Raw genomic sequence first — 19,269 nt, 5'->3', positions numbered from 1 at the left:
AGGCCACAATTTATGGACTACAAATGCCCGCTAACAAACAGCAGAAGTTTCTCAAGTTTTCTCTTCTCTGTTCCGTGTGACTTGTTTCCTTCTGTACTCGGCTGTAGACGGTGTTTTGTTTATACGTCGGTCCATTTAAGGCGCACGTAAATAAACACCGCTGGGAACTGGTTCTCACTAGACAGATGTTAGCCCTTAATCATTTATAAAGGTTTGGGGCTGATGATAAAAAGTTGCACATGAAGCGACGCCGTCCACCTCTTGGCAGCGGACGGTTCGGCTTTAGTGCTCTGGTTTCCTAGGTAACCCTCTTGAGTATTTCTCACCTCAAATGTTTCCCAGTGAAAAGAGCAGAATATAATTATACGTCGATCAGACATAACATTATGACCACGTGCCTAGTATTGTGTAGGTCTCCCTTGTGCCTCCAAAACAGTTGTGACTCATCAGAGAACGGACATGGGCCTTCTGAGGGTGTCCTGTGGTGTCTGGCAACAGGATGTTGTTATGGGGGGTCTTTGGGTCCTATGGGTTGACGGGAGGGGCCTCTGTGGATCATCCCACAGATACTTGATCAGTTTGGGATCTAGTGAATTTGGAGGCCAGGTCAACACCTTGAGATGTTCTTCATGTTTTTTGAGTTGTTCCTAAAGTGTTTTTGTGTCTGCTGGGGATGGCAGCAGCCATTGCTATGGGTTGGGGGTGTCTGGTCTGGTCTGGTCTAGGTAGGTGGTACATGTCTAAGTAACATCCACGCCAATGCCAGGTCCAAAGGTTTAACAGCAGATCATTGTATTGTCACAAGATGGTCAGTGTTGTTTACTTCTCCTGTCAGTGGTTTTAATGTTGTGGCTGATCAATGTATTCTGATCAAGAATATAGATTTCATTCTTGCCAAACATTACTTTCTACTGTGTTTTGTGACGTCGTCAGCAACTAGTCGTTGTCAACTTGACTTTCATCACAAAACAGTCCAAAAAATCTGAACTTGTGCAACCCCTAGTGTGTAGAAAGAGCCAGCAGACGCGTAGACCATTTATAAAATGCACAGCTCTCCAGCACAATAAAAGTAAAGCAGAATCGGGAACATTTAAAGGACTTGGTTCCTCTTCCTGCGATTCGTGTCTGAAGTGCAGTTTGTGGTAGTTTATGAGGCAGTAATAAGAAGAGATTTGAACTGAAAGCTGGATGAAAGCAGTCAGTCTGCAGCTGCTTCTGAAAATCTGCTCAGAAACAAATCAGTTTGCTCTCTGCCACTACTCTGCAGTCAGATCCACATCCACACTCACACTATCTAACAGCCATCTTGGATTCCAAAAAGACTCCAGAGGAGAGTCCCGGATCTGAACCCCTCGTAAAAATGTTTGGTGCAGACGACTTTGACAGGATTATAACGGTGTGGCGTTGATCACAGGTCACACAGAATAGGCTGTATCAGCTGTATGAGTCCGTTGATCGTCTCGTGACCTACATCAAGACAGCGTTTCAGAATCGCAGGGTTTGTTGCGGTGAGCTTCCGATCAGCTTCAGTTATGTTTCACTACGATGGATTCTCACCGGTCTGGTTTTACCTGCTTCAGTTGGGAGCTTCTCACACACAAACACCTACATAAACACTTTGACGCCACACTGTTTGATTGAAGTTTTGCCAGAACGATTTTTTGACGTCAGCGTTAGCGTGAAAATAGTTTAATTTGAATCTGAACCTGACACATGTGAATGGAAGCTGTCACCCGACTGGTTTCTTGCATTGGCGAAACAGCGAGGTAGTAGTTGAAAGGTCTCTGTGCTAACAGACTGAAAAACAGCTTCTACCCTCGAGCTGTTAATTCCCTCACACCTGTAGGGGCTGTAGTGCACTAGCCCCCATCCCTTTCTTCTTTTTCTCCTTCAAACTCTAAACACTGCATCTGTATTTTCACATTAGTAAAAATGTTACAGTACTTTCAATGCGATGCTTCCCTGGAAACACTGTGATTACGACATGACCAGTCGTGTAGAGAAAATCTTCCATGTTTGAACACCCAACAGTGGCCATAATTTGTCGGAGCAATGTGGCTCGGTGACTTTTGTTCTCAAGCTTCGAGGCTGCCCCCAAAAAGGACGGTGTCCCTTACGGCTAAGCAACACGACACAGTGTTGGATACAGACTACTGCCACCTACTGGTATGAAGAGTTATTGGCTATGAGCCGCCTTAGCCGTAGGCTGTAGTCTTTGTGGTGCGTTCAAATGCAACTTTTGTGGCCCAGAGACAGGAGACACAAGTGACAGTTGGTCTTCGTTCACTCCCTTAACCGCCATGCACTGGTAGCAGCAGAGGACCTAAGAGGCACATAAGTTTATGGAAAAGAAACAGTGGAGGTGAAAGTTAAACCTGCAAAGCTGCATTTTCCAAATATTGGAGCGACACAGATTGACGACATGAGCCGACCTCTGACCTCATGTATGGTTCACGTCATAAATAATATTGATTAACCAGTATGACAGCCTCAAACTGATATCAGGCGTTCTGACTGACTGACAGACCAGGAAGAGAGTGTCTTAAGTGTCTGTGTGTGTGTTCTTGTACAGCTATCTTTCTGAGGACCAGTTATGAGTTTTACACCAATGGCGTGAGGACATTTTGGTCGGGTCCTCACTTCTTTACGAGGCTGTTTGAGGGTTAAGACTTGGTTTTAGGGTAAAGGTTACAATCAGGTTCTTGTTAGGATAAGGTCGAGGGTTAGGGTTAGGCACTTTGTTAAGATGGTTAGGGTAAGGGACTGGAGAAATCATTATGCTAAGAAATGTCCTTACAAAGATCAATGCACGCACACACACATGTTTGTATGGCTATCTGTGTGAGGACTGGCACAAATGTCCTCATTCTAAAACTAGGGCTGAACGATTAATTGCATTTGCGATAATATCGCGATATGATAAAACGCGATTTTATCATATCGCGAACAAGTGCAAATGAAACAAAAGTGATATTGGTGAGTAAACGAGGATATTTTATGCTAGAAATAAGGTCCAGGTTGTAAAAAACAGTAGTTTCCCTTTAAATGCACAGTGGCAAAGCCACAGATGTTTCTGTAATGAGCAGTTAAATAAAAATGTCATTTCAAGTCATACATCTTTTAATTTAATTCTAGCAAATGTTGTTCATATTTAAATCATTCATTATGTTTTGTTGGGAAAAAAAGAGGATAAAATAAAAAAATAAATAAAAAATCGCATATTAAATCGCAATTCACCTTTGGCTAAGCCACACCCTAGAATGTAGATTGACCAATCACAGCCAAGAGAGCTCCCACAGGGGTCCGACACTTTTTCCACAGCGCTCCATTGACTTTAACGCAGGCGTCTCATATTTTCGGTCTCGGCAGGCTATACTGTCGGTATATATCCAGCATCCAGGGTATGGATAAGCCCAATAATGTGCGCGCAAAACCCTGTGGAGCTAACCAAAACATCACCGTTACAGCTTAAGTTGCATAGTAGTTGATACGCTAGCACACGCTGAAGAAATACAACGTTATACGTGCGTAACGTTAGTCCGTTTGCTTCGTAATAACGATTATAGAAGTGAATAGGGACGTACCCAGCTTTGCATGAACAGTGTTGCTCCTTGATATTGTCAGTCCCAGCCTCCGTCTCGATTAATAGGATATGCGGTGGTTCACTTTTTGACTGTGACCGGTATGCTTTTGCCTCTATTTGGATGCCTTGTTGTTCGTTGCGTTTCACTTGTATGTCCTGAATATAGCCTTCGAACGCATATTGCAGCCCCTTTTGCCTACTTCTATCGGACACTTTATTTGCTGCTTTATAAAAGTTTGACAAAAGTTCAGCAGGAAGAGCTGTCACAGCATAAGCCATGTTGATACCAGAGCCTTATAGATAACCAGAAAACCAAAGCCCAGAAGAGAATGTCGGACGCGGGGCTTAGCCAAAGGCGAATTGCAATATTGGGGGGGAAAAATCGCAATTAGATTATTTTCCCAAATCGTTCAGCCCTATCTAAAACTGGTCCTCAGAAAGATAGCTGTACAAAAACAGACCCATGTTTGTTTGTATGACTGTGTGTGTGTTTGTGTGTATTCGTGTGTGTTGTACCGTCGTACTCCACGTGCATACCGAGGTAGTACATTTTATCTGGATACTCCTAGATCAAGGTTCACACACACACACTAATGATTGATTGATAGATTATTGTGTGCGTGTCCTGTGCACACGCCTTTCGTTAATGACATCACGTCCTGTGCTGTCTCCGTAAAAACATTATCCTTGGCTCCAACAGTTATGTCTTTCCTCACAGTTTCACTCCCACACCTGAAATACAAACATAACAATCTCTAACGTAAGCCTCGGCTGCAGCTCCACTTTTAAACTCAGCTTAATAATAAAAAAAAAACGAGCGAGTGGCCGCTACAATCGAATGTGTGCGTGCGTGAGGACAGCTGCCTTACAGGTAAAACAGAAAGACGATAAGTTTCCTGACAGTTTCATAAAAGAGGAACAACCCTGCCAAAGCTTCTTACATAATGGACATAAAAAAAATAAAAAAACACACACATGCGTAACGCACACAAACAAGCACACACCCTGCCAGCGTGTTGTGGCAGGTAGTGTTCAGGTGAGGCCTCTTTACGCTGTGAAGCACCAGGTACAAAACATTTAGAGTCAGTCATCCATGACCTGTCGCTTTATTTTGTTTGCGTGTTTGTGTTTAAGACTTTCAGGTTTCATTTAAAGTCTGGCTCAGACCTTTTTTTAGTTTAAGGCCGGTCCACACAAAGATTCAAGAACAAACCTCTGCATGTGTGCGTGTGCTGTTGTTCTTTGGACCGTGAGTCATTCTGTGAAAAACAAACAGACCGTACGTGTGTGTTGTGGTCGCGTCTCTTTCTGAAGTCGTAAGCTCGGATTTTTGCCGTTTTATTGTCGAGCGGAGAATAACGCCGACACAAAGCTGCAGCTCAGACTTCAAACATGTGAACAGTTTTCATGGAGCTCAGTCTCTGGCGGCTACTGTGATCTCAAGCCACGGCTACGCCAAACCAGGCCGAGTGTGGCGCCTCCTAGGACGAGCTTCAAACCATCGCATCAGAGCTGTCCTCTCCTGAGTCATGCCGATCAGAGGGCCTACAATTTACTGCTTCTAGACGATCATGTTGTAAAAATAGTTTTCTATCTGAGTTTTCAAATGATGAAGAGGCTTCTGTGTGACCTTTGCCTTTTTGTTTACTTTAATCACTCGTGCTCTGGTTCTCTAAGCTGAACAGCCAATCAGAGCGATCTCTCTGAGCGACTTGTTCTGCCGCAGATTGAACTGAAAAGTTGCCGAGAGGGGTCTGACTAGTGCCAACAGCGCAGGACACCACAGAAAACCAATCCCAGACGACCCGACACCAACAAACGGACGAACATGATCTTAGCCTTAGCTTACTGAGTAGCTTATTTCAATGGTCTACACAGCAGAGAAGTGTTGATGGTTGCAAATGTAAAAGACTATATTCTAATATGAAAGACTGGACAAACGTGGAAGCTGTTTCTGGATCATCAGCAGAAACTAGTTGAAGAGTTTGAATCCATAACACTGCAGAAGAAGAAATGGAAACGGAGAGCGAGTGTGTGGGAGCATGATTTTTTATTTATTTTTTCTCTTTTGAAAATGAAGTGAAAAGCTGCCCACTCGTTTACATCTCTCTGGATGCTTCTACCTTTACCTCCCTCGTCCTCGTCCTCGTCCTCCCCCTCCCCCTCCTCCTCCTCCTCATCTTCCTCGACCTCTCGGAGTTGCAGGTTTCCCTCGACCAGCTTCCTGTTTTGCGAAGATGGGGATTTGTGTATGAACATGCATGTGCTATGTGTGTGTGTGTGTGCAGATACATAAGAGGCTCTTTAGCACCTGTTCACATAGCAACCAGCTCTCAACAAGACATTTAGAGAAGAGGAGTGGGAGGCAAAGAGAGAGAGAGGGAGAGAGAGAGGTGGGAGGAAGGAAGGAAAAAACACAAAGACTGAAATTAGAGGCTTCAGTCTGAGCTGCAAAACACGCAGGGAAAACCTCCAGCGTCTCCAGAAAAATACAAAGTCAGGCCAATTTTTTTTCCAGCAGACTTTTTTTGATAGTAGGAATTTATTAAGGCTAAAATAAACTTCTTAGTGTCAGTGCTGTGTTTCCTATATACTAACGTACATCGGCAAATCAATGCAAGAAACAGAAAGATGAACAAAAATCTGAATTAAGTCTAGAAAATGTAAGATGGGCCGATGCTTCAATTCAAGACTGATCACTGTGGAAGAAATGTAGGAGTTACAGTAGGTGACGGTGCGTGTATTGTGTAATAATATCATAACGTCTTTATGAACCAATCACTCTTGATGCCAATACCAAAACAATCAATCAGATTACTGTGCTGACAGACTGAACACTAATAAATGTGTGTGTTTTACTGCGCATACTGAATACTTAATATGGTGACTGTATAGCAAACAAACTAATTTTGAACAAACTAAGGTGAAATAGTAGTTACGTGATTGTAACCCTAGTTCTGTGCGTCTGGGCTCGTCTTCTGGGAAAATGTGGCAACCATGTAAACACTTGATCTGATCATTTCTCTCGATCCGGTTGAATTAAATCCACTCTTTCTGAACGTGATGAGTTTCCAGGAGAGACAGAAACATGGAGGTTGCAAAGAAATTGTTAAAACAAGTATTTGAAAAGATGAACTGATGTGGTCAGCCATGTTAAAGAGGAGTCTCGATCTCATCCATCTTCTCTTGAATGAATTCAGTATTATCAATAAAGTTGGAGAGAAAAGCTTCTTCTTCTGCAGTATTTCCAGCAGATTTGATGCTCTACACTAGGCGTTGTCAATAAAGTTCTGTTGTGATTGATATTGTGGGGCATGTACATGCAAACATCAGATCATTTTATTTAGTATCCATGTAAACAGTTAAGTTTGAATCTCTGGTCAGAATAATTGATCAGGTTGTTGAATGATTGTCCAAGTAAATTAAGTCACTGTCTGATGTCGAAGGCGTTCACTTGAACAGGTGAAACCTCGTTGGCAGCGGCTGCAGGTAAACGCGACTTTTTGCAGAACGTAAATAAGACGTCGTATAAGTTGATGCAGGTGTCAGTTTGAACAGAACTTTTTCTCCGTGAAGACTTTGATTTTCTTGGCAGTGTGTTGCAGCTATCGACATTTGTGTCGTTCAATTCTCTCCTTCAGTGTTTTTTTTTTTCTCCTCTCGGTGGTTGTAGGCGTTCTCTCCATCCCATTTGGATTCAGCTGGTTTCTCTCCTCCCACGTTGACACTCCATCACTCTGTTCTCACCGTCTTTTCTCTCTGCTCTGCTCTCGCTCTCTTTTTACTGCAAATTCATTATGATGTGAACTTTCCTGTCTTCCTCATGATGTTCAGGTATCGCTTGAATCATCCTGCACACTCTATAATTCAGCCCCCAGTTTGGAAAAAAGTGTTGCAGTTGAAAAATTTGATTCCTGACATTTGCGGGCATGTATCTTTCTGTTACTGCATATGACACTCTTTACAGTTTGTGTGCACAGACCATAGACTGTACAAATATGGACAATGTGTCACCGCTTCTTTGCATTGGCTAAACTGATGCTATATTTCCGGGAATACGGGCAGCACCAACTTGCAAGGGACCGCTTTATGGGGTGGTTGGCATGGCAGCAGGTAGTCGGCCTTATGTCACATCCTGTCTCTATAGCTAAAACGGAACTTATCCAGAAAATTGAAACTTGAACATGCATCAACATTATATTAACTACCTAAAATGACTGAAACCATCGTTGGAAAAAATAATGATTTGACGTGTATTTTAGTGTTTTAGTTTGACACTAAAGTCCTATCCCGTAACATGGAGGGGGTGGAGCTTATGAGCTTATGATACTGCAGCCAGTCACCAGGGGGAGCTCTACTTGCTTAGTTCCATTGTCCATCTTTATACAGTCTAAGGCACAGACACATAAACGCTCACCTGCTGTGAGATCTGTCGAGGACTAAGATGACTTATGTTAATTTGCATTAGTGGAAGATAAGCTTTGGTGTAGAGACTCCTCATACCTGCAGAAGTTACCCGAGAATCCAAATATAAAGAGATTCTCTAATCGTCCATCTCTTTGTTGCTGACAGTTGGCATATTGTGGTCGCTCCAGGCTCTGGTTGCCTTGCTAACGTTGCCCAAATGCTGCTAGCGTATGGACGGAGCTAGCTTTTGTTGCCGTCACTTCTCTCTCTTTGAAAAGAAAATACTGTGGCTGATGACAGCGATCCTACTGGGTTCAGCCCAGAAGTCGTGGACGGTTTTTCCTTGAAGTAGATGCTTGAATAATGTTCTGCATGACGTTTCATGGAGCTGCCTGGAGGGGGCGCTGGCAGCAGAAATGGGGACTTGAGTCACACTTAAGTCAGAACACACACGACTGATCTGAGACTTGACTTGGATTAGAGTGCCTTAGATATAGCAAGACAAGCACTCTGAGCAGACCTGATGACACACATCAGATGACAAAACACGCATTACAACTACTTCAGACGTCTGAACAAAGGCTTTAGACCTCACTTGGACTTGCAAACAAGACATGTGAGCATCTCTGGCCTGGCAGCACTTTACGCTATTGATGTTTTGTTATTTACTCCAGTCGGTTTCAGAGGGATTTCTTGCACTTCTTACTGCACTACATTTACCCAACGGCTTTAGTCACTGACCACTATGAGAATTTTTAAAATAAAATATAAAGCCATAAAAACAAGTCTGATCTAATTAGTCAGTTAATTGATTTATTAAAACAATTCACAGCTTTTCTTTTTTGAAATATCTAAATTCTTAGAATTCATTGTAATTTTAATGTTTGGACCAGAGTAATATTTTTAGGTAATTTGCCTAATGTTCAAACTTCCTGCAGCACCTCAGTGAAACAGAAGTATTGATCTTTGCTGATTTCTCTCCTGTGATTCTTCTTCCTCTCTCACATTTCCCTCTTCATCCTCTCACTATCGGCAACGTGGTGTCTCTATGGTAACCGCCTGCAGAGAGGCGGATCCCGACAGGACACACCCACTGCAGCATGCGTCTCAAACACACACACACACACACACACACACGCACTGAGCAGCAGTATGTTTTAGTAAATGTGACCACAGGTCTGTTTCAGCATCTTAAATTACAGCTGTTAGCTCAGCAGCTGCTCATTGTGGCGTCCCTTCTCGGCCGGTGCTTCAGCTCAGCTTCATCTCTCTGTTCAGAATGCAATCAGTTCCACTTTTCTCAGATAAATACATTAAGACAAAGCTCAATTAAAATGTCTCACATTAGTTATTTCCAGTGTCTATGAACGCTGGTGGTTCCAGCACAGACTGAATGAACCTGATATTTACACATACTCTTTGACTTTTCGGTTTGTCTGCTTTATCTGCAAACTGTGTCGTCTCAATAAACAGTCAGGCATATTTTCGGGAGCTATGCTAACGGTTAGCTAGCTAGGCTAAACATGCACAGAGATTAAACTGACAGCCGTGTTCTGAGAAAGCCTTTAAGACGTCAGACACAGCAGCAGAGACCTCAGTATGTACAATGTACTCACAGTGTGTGTATAATGCTTGCAGCCATGTATTCAAATGTGCGGAGTGACTCTGATTGTTCATTTCCATATATTTGTGTTGGACCCTAAATGCAGTGTTGTGTTTGAGAGATAGTGGTGGTGTGTTCAGGGACAGTCTGTGCAGCTCATCTCTCTGTGTTTTGTTTGCAGAAACGCTGCTGGATGACTTCATGTTGACACATCCCATCTTCCTGACGGCCGACAGGCTCCAGCAAGTCCTGCTGCAGCAGTATCCTTCAGTGTCTCAGCCATAATTACTCAGATAACACGTGATCACAGCCTGAGTGTGGCGCGTGCATGGCTGCATAATGTGCGTCCAGATGTGCGCATGTGTTTCACAGACTGTGACTGTGTTTAGTTTGGTGTAATTCTGCGTTCAGTTTGGTGAACCTCAGAATTATCTCCTAGGGTAACTGCTCTGTTGGTTTCTTCCAGTAGAGCTGAGGGTTTGAGTTTCTACCTGCAGGCAAACTCTGTCTGTCCATCCATCTGTCTGTCTGTCTTCCTCTTTCTTTCTGTTTTTCTTTCCGGGGATAGGAAAGGGAAGCTCCCTCCCAGATTAAAAGTCAGAACCCGATGAGTCAGATTTCTCCATACTCATCATAGTTTCATCCCTTCAGACTGTGATGACATTTTATCGTTCTTTTAGCGCCACACTCAGGAGAAACTTTACATTCTAGCTGCACTCAGGCTGTTGTTTTTATGTCCTGTCACCACAGACTTTATGTTATCGCTTTGCTGCCTGTGGAGTCTTTTGACTCTTGAGGATCATTTGGACTCCAGAAACCTTTTCATAGTTCAGCCGTAGTTCCTAAAACTCAGATTTGAACTTCTAAGAACCGCTTTTGAACGTTATTCAAGAGGAACCTTGGACCAAGCCGAGGATGTCCCACTACTTGAATGAGAGAACAACAGACACAAGGTCATCGAGTCTTTTTTTTTTTCCTCCAGTTCCACTTTTCAAAATTTTATAGACTGAACATCAAATAATTATTAAGCTAAACTGCTTTATAATAAAAAAAATGCAATAACACCATGAGTGAATATTAGATGAAAAACAGGAACTGGTAAATGGAAGTTCAAGGCAGTTTCTAGTCCAAATAATGTAAATAAATCGGTTTTCTTTTGGCTGCAGGGGCAGAGAGATAGTCGTCCATTTTAATACTCACCCAGAGGGAGAGCGAGAGCAGAGAGAGGGTTGTGGGAGGAAGAAGAATAAGAAGAAGAGTGGGAGGGACAGATGGACAGAAATCCTCATCTTCCTCTGCTGCTTTCTGAAATTGTTCTGTCCATGAGACGTTCAGGGACTCTGAATCTGTTAGAATCTGCAAGGTTCTTTGTGGATAAACTTAATTAGAGACAGCAGAGGAAAAAAGGCGCTCCAATATTATTTAAAAGTCGGCCAAGAGTCTTCATGTTTTCAGTTTGTTTGTTTTTTTTCATGAGAAGAAGAGGAAGATGGAAGAGTGAGCTAAATAACTGTCGTATTATTCCTTCAGCTATAAACCTTATCTCTTTATATCCACTGTGCATTGTAGGAAGTGTAGTTGCAAATCTCAGAAGATGACTTCCCCATAGAGAGGACAGAAAAACAAAAAAGAAAATCATTAGCCGATCACAGAGGAAGAAAAACTAAAAAAGAAGATCTGTGCTTGTGTGTGTGCAGTGATATGTGGGTCATCATGGCGGCATCTTAGAGCTGCTGCTCTGTGATGCTGAAACTGCTGATTATTCTCTCCCCTGGTTTTACTACAGACACAGGTCACTGTGCTGCTGCCTTTTTGCTTGTTTGCTTGTTTGCTGGTCGGTCACCACGCTGCAGAAAGTTGAGTGCAAATGTGTCCAGAGTTGGTGCAGACATCCTGGTTTCTGCGTGCGAAGCTTCGCACCGACAAGAAAAACATGTTTCCTTCTTAACTCGAGTCTTTCCAGATTCACTCTTGAGGGAGACGGGGGAGGCAGGGGGGTGGAGAGGAGAGACGGAGGAGAGACGGAGGGAGCGATGAACGGAGCGGAGAGGAAGCAGGCGGTGCTGAACGTGGCGTTCCGATACCTGGACACCTACAGAGAGCTGCTGCAGGAGGAGGGAGAGCGCAGCAACAGCTTCCCCAAGGTTGCACAACACGCATCACACAATATACATTGCTCGCTGTTAGTCCTGCGGTCATAAAGAAACTGAAAGAGTCAGGCCATCACATGCAGCAGACAGTGATAATGATCTATAAACTGCTTCAGTCTGATAAGCCACAAAGTGAAAGAAAAACAGCAGCATTCCCCTTAACTGACACTTACTGAAATACGCTGTACACCCGATACCTGATCACTGCAGCGTCATGGCGACCAGTTGGTACAGAGAAGCTGGAGAACAGGAGGACTGTGCATTAAAGTGACCAGTGTTAAGGCTTCAAGGTTTTTTATTGTCATTCTGAAACATGCAAGGTACATGAAAGCAGTCTCAGTAAACTAAACGATCTCAAGCAAGGATAAAAACACAGTGCAGTTGGTGTAAAGTGAGTATTAATAGATAAAATATATGTGTAACTGTACAGTTATTGCACATAAGAATATTGCACAGAGAGCTCAGCTGGACAGTAACATACAACCTTACTATTACATTACAATTTAGTTTCATCAGAATCAGAGAACATAAACGTTCTGTTTTAACTTGAACATGTTGTAATTGATGACGTATGCATGTCTATGGACTCAATTCACAACTAAGACATAAAACATTATTTAAAGGTGGCTAGCTCATATGCTAACCTTGTACATTAGCTTCTTTTTGATGGAATTCCTGATCCTATCCAACAGCTTTATTTCAAACTGATTCATATTGATGTAAATCATCTGAAGTTATACACCTAGACTATTGAGCTGGTAGCTGTTAGCGGTTAGCTAGTAGCTGTTAGGTTTGTTTTGATACAGATGTTGCTGATAGAATAAGTCACAGAGAAGGCTTAAAATTGTGGCAGATGTCAAAAGATCTTGATTAAGCTTGTAGTTATTGTTTTAGCTCCTATAAAGGGAGCTGTGTAATGTTAATGTTTGATTTTATCTGAATACATATTTGTAGCTCTTATCACCAAGTTGCTGATAAAATTCCTCGTAAACATGGACTCACACCTTTTTATGATTCATCCAGACACGACATGGCTCACCGGTAGATGTTTGTGAACATGCATGAACTGTATTAAATGGCATGTATTGGTTAATTACTTGGCCCTGTTGTGTGCAGGAGCTGTACATGTGTGCGCTTCAGGAGTTGACTCGGTATCCAGAGCTGGTGGAGGACGTCATCAAACTGCAGAGATGGACGGAGATCTTACACTGCCCGTAAGACACAATAGTAGACTATAATTCACAACCAATCAATACACACTCAACACTGCTCACCCTGAATGTTTTTCATCCTGTCAACTTCTTTGTATGTGATGATTTTAATTAGCTTTAATTGATTGCTGTTGATTTGACTCTGGGTCTGTTGGCATAGCAACAAAACCTCAAGTCCCATTCAAGAAAAGACTTGTAAAAGTGGTGAAAGCTGATTATGATGACAAATTATAATAAGTTAAAAATTCAGAGAGGACGGAAGCATAAAAGATAAAGAAAAACACAGAAGTAGAAGTAAACCCGTGAAGGAGACAAGCAGCCAGTTAATGTCATAACTTTGTGTGTGTGTGTCTGTTTGTGTTGTAGCTCTGATGAAGAGAAGGAGAGCAAGAAGAAGCAAGTTCGTCCTCTGTTCAGACACTTCAGACGCATCGACGCCTGTCTGCAACCCAGAGAGGCCTTCAGAGGCTCCGACGAGAGTACGACGCTCATATATACCTGCAAGCAGATATACACACCTGCATAAATATTAGAGCTGCACGACACTGTGTAATCTGTAAACACACACTCATCTGAAATGCAAACACACCTGCAGTCTGAAGTTGGGGAATACAAATCACAAAGTGGCACGCCCAAAACACATACGGCTTTCATCTTTCAGGCAGTGTTAGCCTAGCTTAGCACAAACACAGGAAACACAGGGGACCTACTAACCTTGCCTCATAGCATCTACAACTCCATTTCATCCTCTTATCTTAGCTTTTTACTAATACGCTAGACACCAATCCATCCTGTTGTCAGCTGTGTTTATTTGAGTTAAAGTTTAACTGTTAAACCAAAAAGCTAGTTGACTAAGCTAATGGGACCTAAGTGTTAACTAAGAAAACAGATTAACTGCTGGATGGAAATTATAACCTAAGAAAAAATTTAACCTCGGGGGGCTAACTCCAAGCTAAGGGAACGTAGAAGCTACTTTAAAGTTTACAGGGCCAAGTTAACTCTATGCCAAGGGGACCTAGAAGCTAACTTTATGCTTCCAAGGTAATGAGACAGAGAAGCTAAGTCTAAGGTAATCTAACAAAGAAGGTAATTTTAAACAAAGAAGAAAGAGAAACTAACTTTTATGCTAGCTCTGAGATAATGAATAGAAGCTAAATTTGAAAAAATAATAATAATAATAATACGACCAAGAAGCCAACTCTGAGCTACTAGGACCAAGCACACCAAGTTATCTGCTCACACTGTATCAACAGGATGGAAACACTTTATTCCAAGAAGACTGTACTAGCTTGAAATGACTTTTTAAGCTAGTACCCTTTTGAGTAAAATCAGGCGAAAATACTGGACACAGTAATGTTCAGTACATTTTAACAGATTTAATTCCAGTGGATTGTTGACTCTGGAACTAGAAATATGTCAATAAACAGTAGGATATTAACTTGGCATTAGGCTAAAGTTAGCTTCAGGCGCCCATTAGCTCTTAAACCTCTCTAGCTCTTGAGTCAATAAATCCCAGCTGACAGGATAGATTGATGATTAACATTCACCAAAAACAACAACCAGATAGACAGATGGAGCTATGACAGCAGTTTTACAACTTCATGCTAAGCTAGGCTAAACATTTAGCATTACATTTTAATGCTATATCTTTAAGGTGCAGTACCACAAGTAATCACCCCACTGGTCCACACATGCGTGGATGTTTTTAAGGCCTTTCATAAGCAAACAGAGTCTTTTGTGCAGAACCTTTTGACAGTCCTTTCTAAGGTGAAGACATTAAAATGTCCCAGTTTGTCTTCATCATCAATTTGTGACTGTTTGTGTTTCCAGTCTTCTGCAGGGTCTACACTCCGGATCATTCGTACGTCACCATCAGGAGTCGTCTGTCCTGTCGGGTCGGAGAGATTCTGGCTCTGGTTAGAGAGAAACTCCAGTACAGCGAGGACCAACCAGTTCTTCCTGGAAACCTCATCCTGGTGGCCGTCACATCAGCCGGAGGTCAGGAGGCGATCACAGTCACAAATTCTTTTTTTGTTTTGTCACACTGAGAGTATTTGAAATGAGACTAATGAATGTGCGTTTTGTGTTCAGAAAAAGCAGTGTTTCGTCCCAGTGATGAGGCTGTGTTTACCACTCTAGGAGTCAACACTCACTTGTTCGCCTGTGAACCCTCCGAGCTAGAATCCCTGGTGAGGCACACTTTGATTGATTGCCTGTTGCTGATTGTATTCAAGATGAAAGCATCAACTAAAGCCTGTATCAGCACTTGTGTGAAAATCCAGTGAAGTTTTGAGTCATTTTTAGTATCAGAGGAACAAGAAAGTCATACAGTAAAATATGATTAAATAGTTTTGGATGTTGGACTAATGAATGATTGAATGATTTCATGTTGGAACAAGAGTTGTTTTTGTTTTTTCTTACAGCTCAGCCAACTCTATAGATGTATAGTATGTCCTAGTCCTTTAATTGAATCAGGAGTATCCATTAACTTGTGTTTATCCATTTAAGGCACGACAAAAAGGAAACTCAGTTCCCTAATTATTGACAAGTGATTGCACTGTTGTGTTTTGAAGATATATTTAGAAAGTTAAAAAAAATTAAAACTGAGGGCTGATTTCTGCTGCATCGCCCCATATAGACTTGGAGGCTGTATGACCTGTACATGTGGTTTTATTATGATTTGATGATTTCCTTTTGTGCTCCCTCAGCTTCCTCTTCCAGAGGAGATCCACTGGACCCCAGGTGACAGTAAACTCCACGACATGTCGGCAGAGGAGGTAGCCAATCAGCTGGTGGTGTTTGACTGGGAGCTCTTCAGCTGCGTGCACGAGGTCGGTGAAGCTATTTGTTAAATGTGATTAAAAACACAGAGGAGTTTGTGTAGAGTTTAGTCAGGCAGAGATTAGACAACAGTCATTCATTTTATTTAAACTACTGACTTTTGATGGTGTCAAAGTTTACAGCTGTGTTTGTCACCGTCATGTCCTGCAGGTGGAGTTTGTGTGTTACGTGTTTCACGGAGAGCAGTCCCGCTGGCGCCCCCTCAACCTGGAGCTGGTACTGCAGCGCTGCAGCGAGGTGCAGCACTGGGTCGCCACAGAGATCCTGCAGTGTCAGTCGCTGCCGAAGAGGATCCAGCTGCTCCGCAAGTTTATTAAAATCGCAGCACTGTGAGTCCAAACACATCTAAATCAGATCCTCTTATCTTATCTCAAGTGTGGTACTGATGCTGATCAACCGATTTACCAGGGAGTACAATGATGGGAATTTATCTGAGAATTCACACGAAGAGGTGAATGTCCCCTGAGATCATGATGGTCATTAATTAAAGCTCAAAGTAATGATGCTGCCTGAGAGAGAACAGGAACTTCTTTTATGTGAATAAAGCTGTAAAAGTCACCTTTAAAGTCTTCACAGCGACGTTTAACTCTGTGTTTCAGCTGTAAGCAGCAGCAGGACCTGCTGTCATTCCTCGCTGTGGTTCTGGGTCTGGATAACCCGGCCGTCAACAGACTGCGACTCACCTGGGAGGTAAAGCGCTCAACGTGTTTAAGTCAAATGGAATAAAACATGTCTCATCCTGTGTGGACCAGAGCTACAGGCAACAAATGCTTAAGACAAAATAGAGGAACATTGGAAATATACACTGCCTGACCAAAAACAAAGGTCGTCGTCGTCGTCGTCGTCTTCCGCTTATCCGGGTCCGGGTCGCGGGGGCAACAGCTTCAGCAGGGAAGCCCAGACAGCCCTCTCCCCAGCCACTTCCGCCAGCTCCTCCGGAGGAACCCCCAGGCGTTCCCAGGCCAGACGAGAGATATAATCCCTCCATCGTGTCCTGGGTCGGCCTCGAGGTCTCCTACCGGTGGGACATGCCCGAAACACCTCTCCCGGGAGGCGTCCGGGAGGCATCCTTACCAGATGCCCTAGCCACCTCAACTGACTCCTCTCGACGTGGAGGAGCAGCGGTTCTACTCTGAGCTCCTCCCGTATGTCCGAGCTCCTAACCCTATCTCTAAGGCTGAGCCCGGCCACCCTACGAAGGAAACTCATTTCGGCCGCTTGTATTCGTGATCTTGTTCTTTCGGTCATTACCCAAAGTTCATGACCATAGGTGAGGATTGGAACGTAGATCGACCGGTAAATTGAGAGCTTCGCCTTTCGGCTTAGCTCTCTCTTCACCACGACCGACCGGTTAAGCATCCGCATCACTGCAGATGCCGCTCCGATCCGCCTGTCGATCTCTCGCTCCCTTTTACCCTCACTCGTGAACAAGACCCCGAGATACTTGAACTCCTCCACTTGAAGCAGGTCAACAAAGGTCACACACTCTAATATTTCGTTGGACCACCTTTAGCTTTGATTACAGCACGCATTTGCGGTGGCATTGTTTCGATAAGCTTCTGCAATGTTACAAGATTTATTTCCATCCAGTGTTTCATTCATTTTTCATCAAGAACTTGTATTGATGATGGGAGAGTCTGACCACTGCACAAAGCCTTCTCCAACACATCCCAAAGATTCTCAATGGGGTTAAGGTCTGGACTCTGTGGTGGCCAATCCATGTGTGAAAATGATGTCTCATGCTCCCTGAACCACTCTTTCACAATTTGAGCCCCATGAATCCTGGCATTGTCATCTTGGAATATGCCCGTGAACATCAGGGAAGAAAAAAATCCATTGATGGAATAACCTGGTCATTCAGTATATTCAGGTAGTCAGCTGACCTCATTCTTTGGACACATAATGTTGTTGAACCTAGACCTGAGCAACTGCAGCAACCCCAGATCGTAGCACTGCCCCCACAGGCTTGTACAGTAGACACAAGGCATGATGGTGCATCACTTCATCTGCCTCTCTTCTTACCCTGATGCCCCCATCACTCTGCAACAGGGTAAATCTGGACTCATCAGACCACATGACCTTCTTCCATTGCTCCAGAGTCCAATCTTTATGCTCTCTAGCAAATTGAAGCCTTTTTCCCGGTTAGCCTCACTGATTAGTGGTTTTCTTAAGGCGACACAGCTGTTCAGTCACAATCCCTTGAGTTCCCTTCACATTGTACGTGTGGAAATGCTCTTACTTTTACTATTAAACATAGCCCTGAGTTCTACTGTTGTCACAATCAGTTAGGATTTTTTTCCAACCACATTTCTTCTTCGAAGACGATGGTTCCTCACTATCCTTCCAGTTTTTAATAATGTCTTGGACAGTTCTTAACCCAATTTTAGTAGATTCTTCAATCTCCTTAGATGTTTTCTCTGCTTGATGCATGCCAATGATTTGACCCGTGGTCTTTTCCATGACCACGGGATGTGTCTTTAGACATGGTTGTTGAAGACAGTGTTTTTCAACCACTGTGCAGTGGCACACTAGTGTGCCGTGAGAGATCGTCAGGTGTGCTGTGGGAAATTATCCAATTTCACCTAATTGGTCTAAAAAACATTTTTTGAAAACAAATTAATTATTATCTGTAAATAATATCCCATTGTCAAGTGTCTGTGTATATACAGTATATCTGTGTATCTATAGGCCCAGAGCTGTGTTCATCCAAACAGGCCCAGGTTTCACACGGAATGAGTAGAAATATGAAAGATCATAAGACTTTTTTCTTTGTGTTTATTTGATTACTATTCAAGACACTTGAAAGAGATCACCTTGTGATTTTTTTCAATGAAAAAAATGTACCTTGGCTCAAAAAAGGTTGAAAAACACTGGTTTAAGAAATGAGAAGCTAATCATTACATCAGTTGGGGTTAAATAACTTGTTGTCAGCTAAAAAAATAATCACCTATGCAGTAATTATCCAATAGGAGGCTCGTACCTATTTGCTTAGTTAAGTCCAGGTGGTGCCTTTTTGTTTTGGCCAGGCAGTGTATAACACATAAACCTTAGGCCACGTCCCCTCAGATCATTTGAATAATGAATTAAATAAATGATGTGTGTTCAGGGTCTGCCGGGGAAGTTCAGGAAGCAGTTCCAGCAGTTTGAAGGCGTTGCGGTGAGTAAAACTCGCTTTTATTTTAGTTTTGAAACCGTAGCAGTCACAACCGATCAGGTTTATAATGATGAAGGTGTTCTCGTCTCATAGGACCCGTCCAGGAACCATAAATCCTACAGGGATCTGATCACAAGCCTGAGACCTCCATTGATCCCCTTCACACCTCTGCTGCTCAAAGGTGAGTATTTCCTGAACATGTTTAGATAGATAGATAGATAGATAGACAACTTTATTGATCCCTTTGGGAGGTTCCCGTAGGGAAATTGACATCTCCATCGCATACAGCACTGTCAGACATACATGTACACGAACTATAG

At 42.9% G+C, this 19,269-nt stretch overlaps 1 protein-coding gene across 1 annotated transcript in view; it reads left to right on the top strand.

Annotated features, from left to right (window-relative positions):
• Nucleotides 1–19,269, top strand: part of rapgefl1 (Rap guanine nucleotide exchange factor (GEF)-like 1) — a 32,515-nt gene that overhangs the window by 5,828 nt on the left and 7,418 nt on the right. The window contains exons 3-13 of the mRNA XM_084570769.1: nt 9,775–9,853; nt 11,557–11,737; nt 12,860–12,957; nt 13,321–13,433; nt 14,785–14,952; nt 15,046–15,143; nt 15,663–15,785; nt 15,946–16,124; nt 16,395–16,485; nt 18,902–18,952; nt 19,043–19,130. Of these exons, the coding sequence (XP_084426895.1) occupies nt 9,775–9,853; nt 11,557–11,737; nt 12,860–12,957; nt 13,321–13,433; nt 14,785–14,952; nt 15,046–15,143; nt 15,663–15,785; nt 15,946–16,124; nt 16,395–16,485; nt 18,902–18,952; nt 19,043–19,130 (1,269 nt within the window). The remainder of the gene's footprint in view (nt 1–9,774; nt 9,854–11,556; nt 11,738–12,859; nt 12,958–13,320; nt 13,434–14,784; nt 14,953–15,045; nt 15,144–15,662; nt 15,786–15,945; nt 16,125–16,394; nt 16,486–18,901; nt 18,953–19,042; nt 19,131–19,269) is intronic.

Source organism: Chelon labrosus (assembly GCF_963514085.1).
Source record: "Chelon labrosus genome assembly, chromosome: 21".
Lineage (NCBI taxonomy): Eukaryota > Metazoa > Chordata > Actinopteri > Mugiliformes > Mugilidae > Chelon > Chelon labrosus.
Note: the sequence above shows the minus strand (reverse complement) of the source record. Positions and strands in the feature narration are given on the sequence as shown.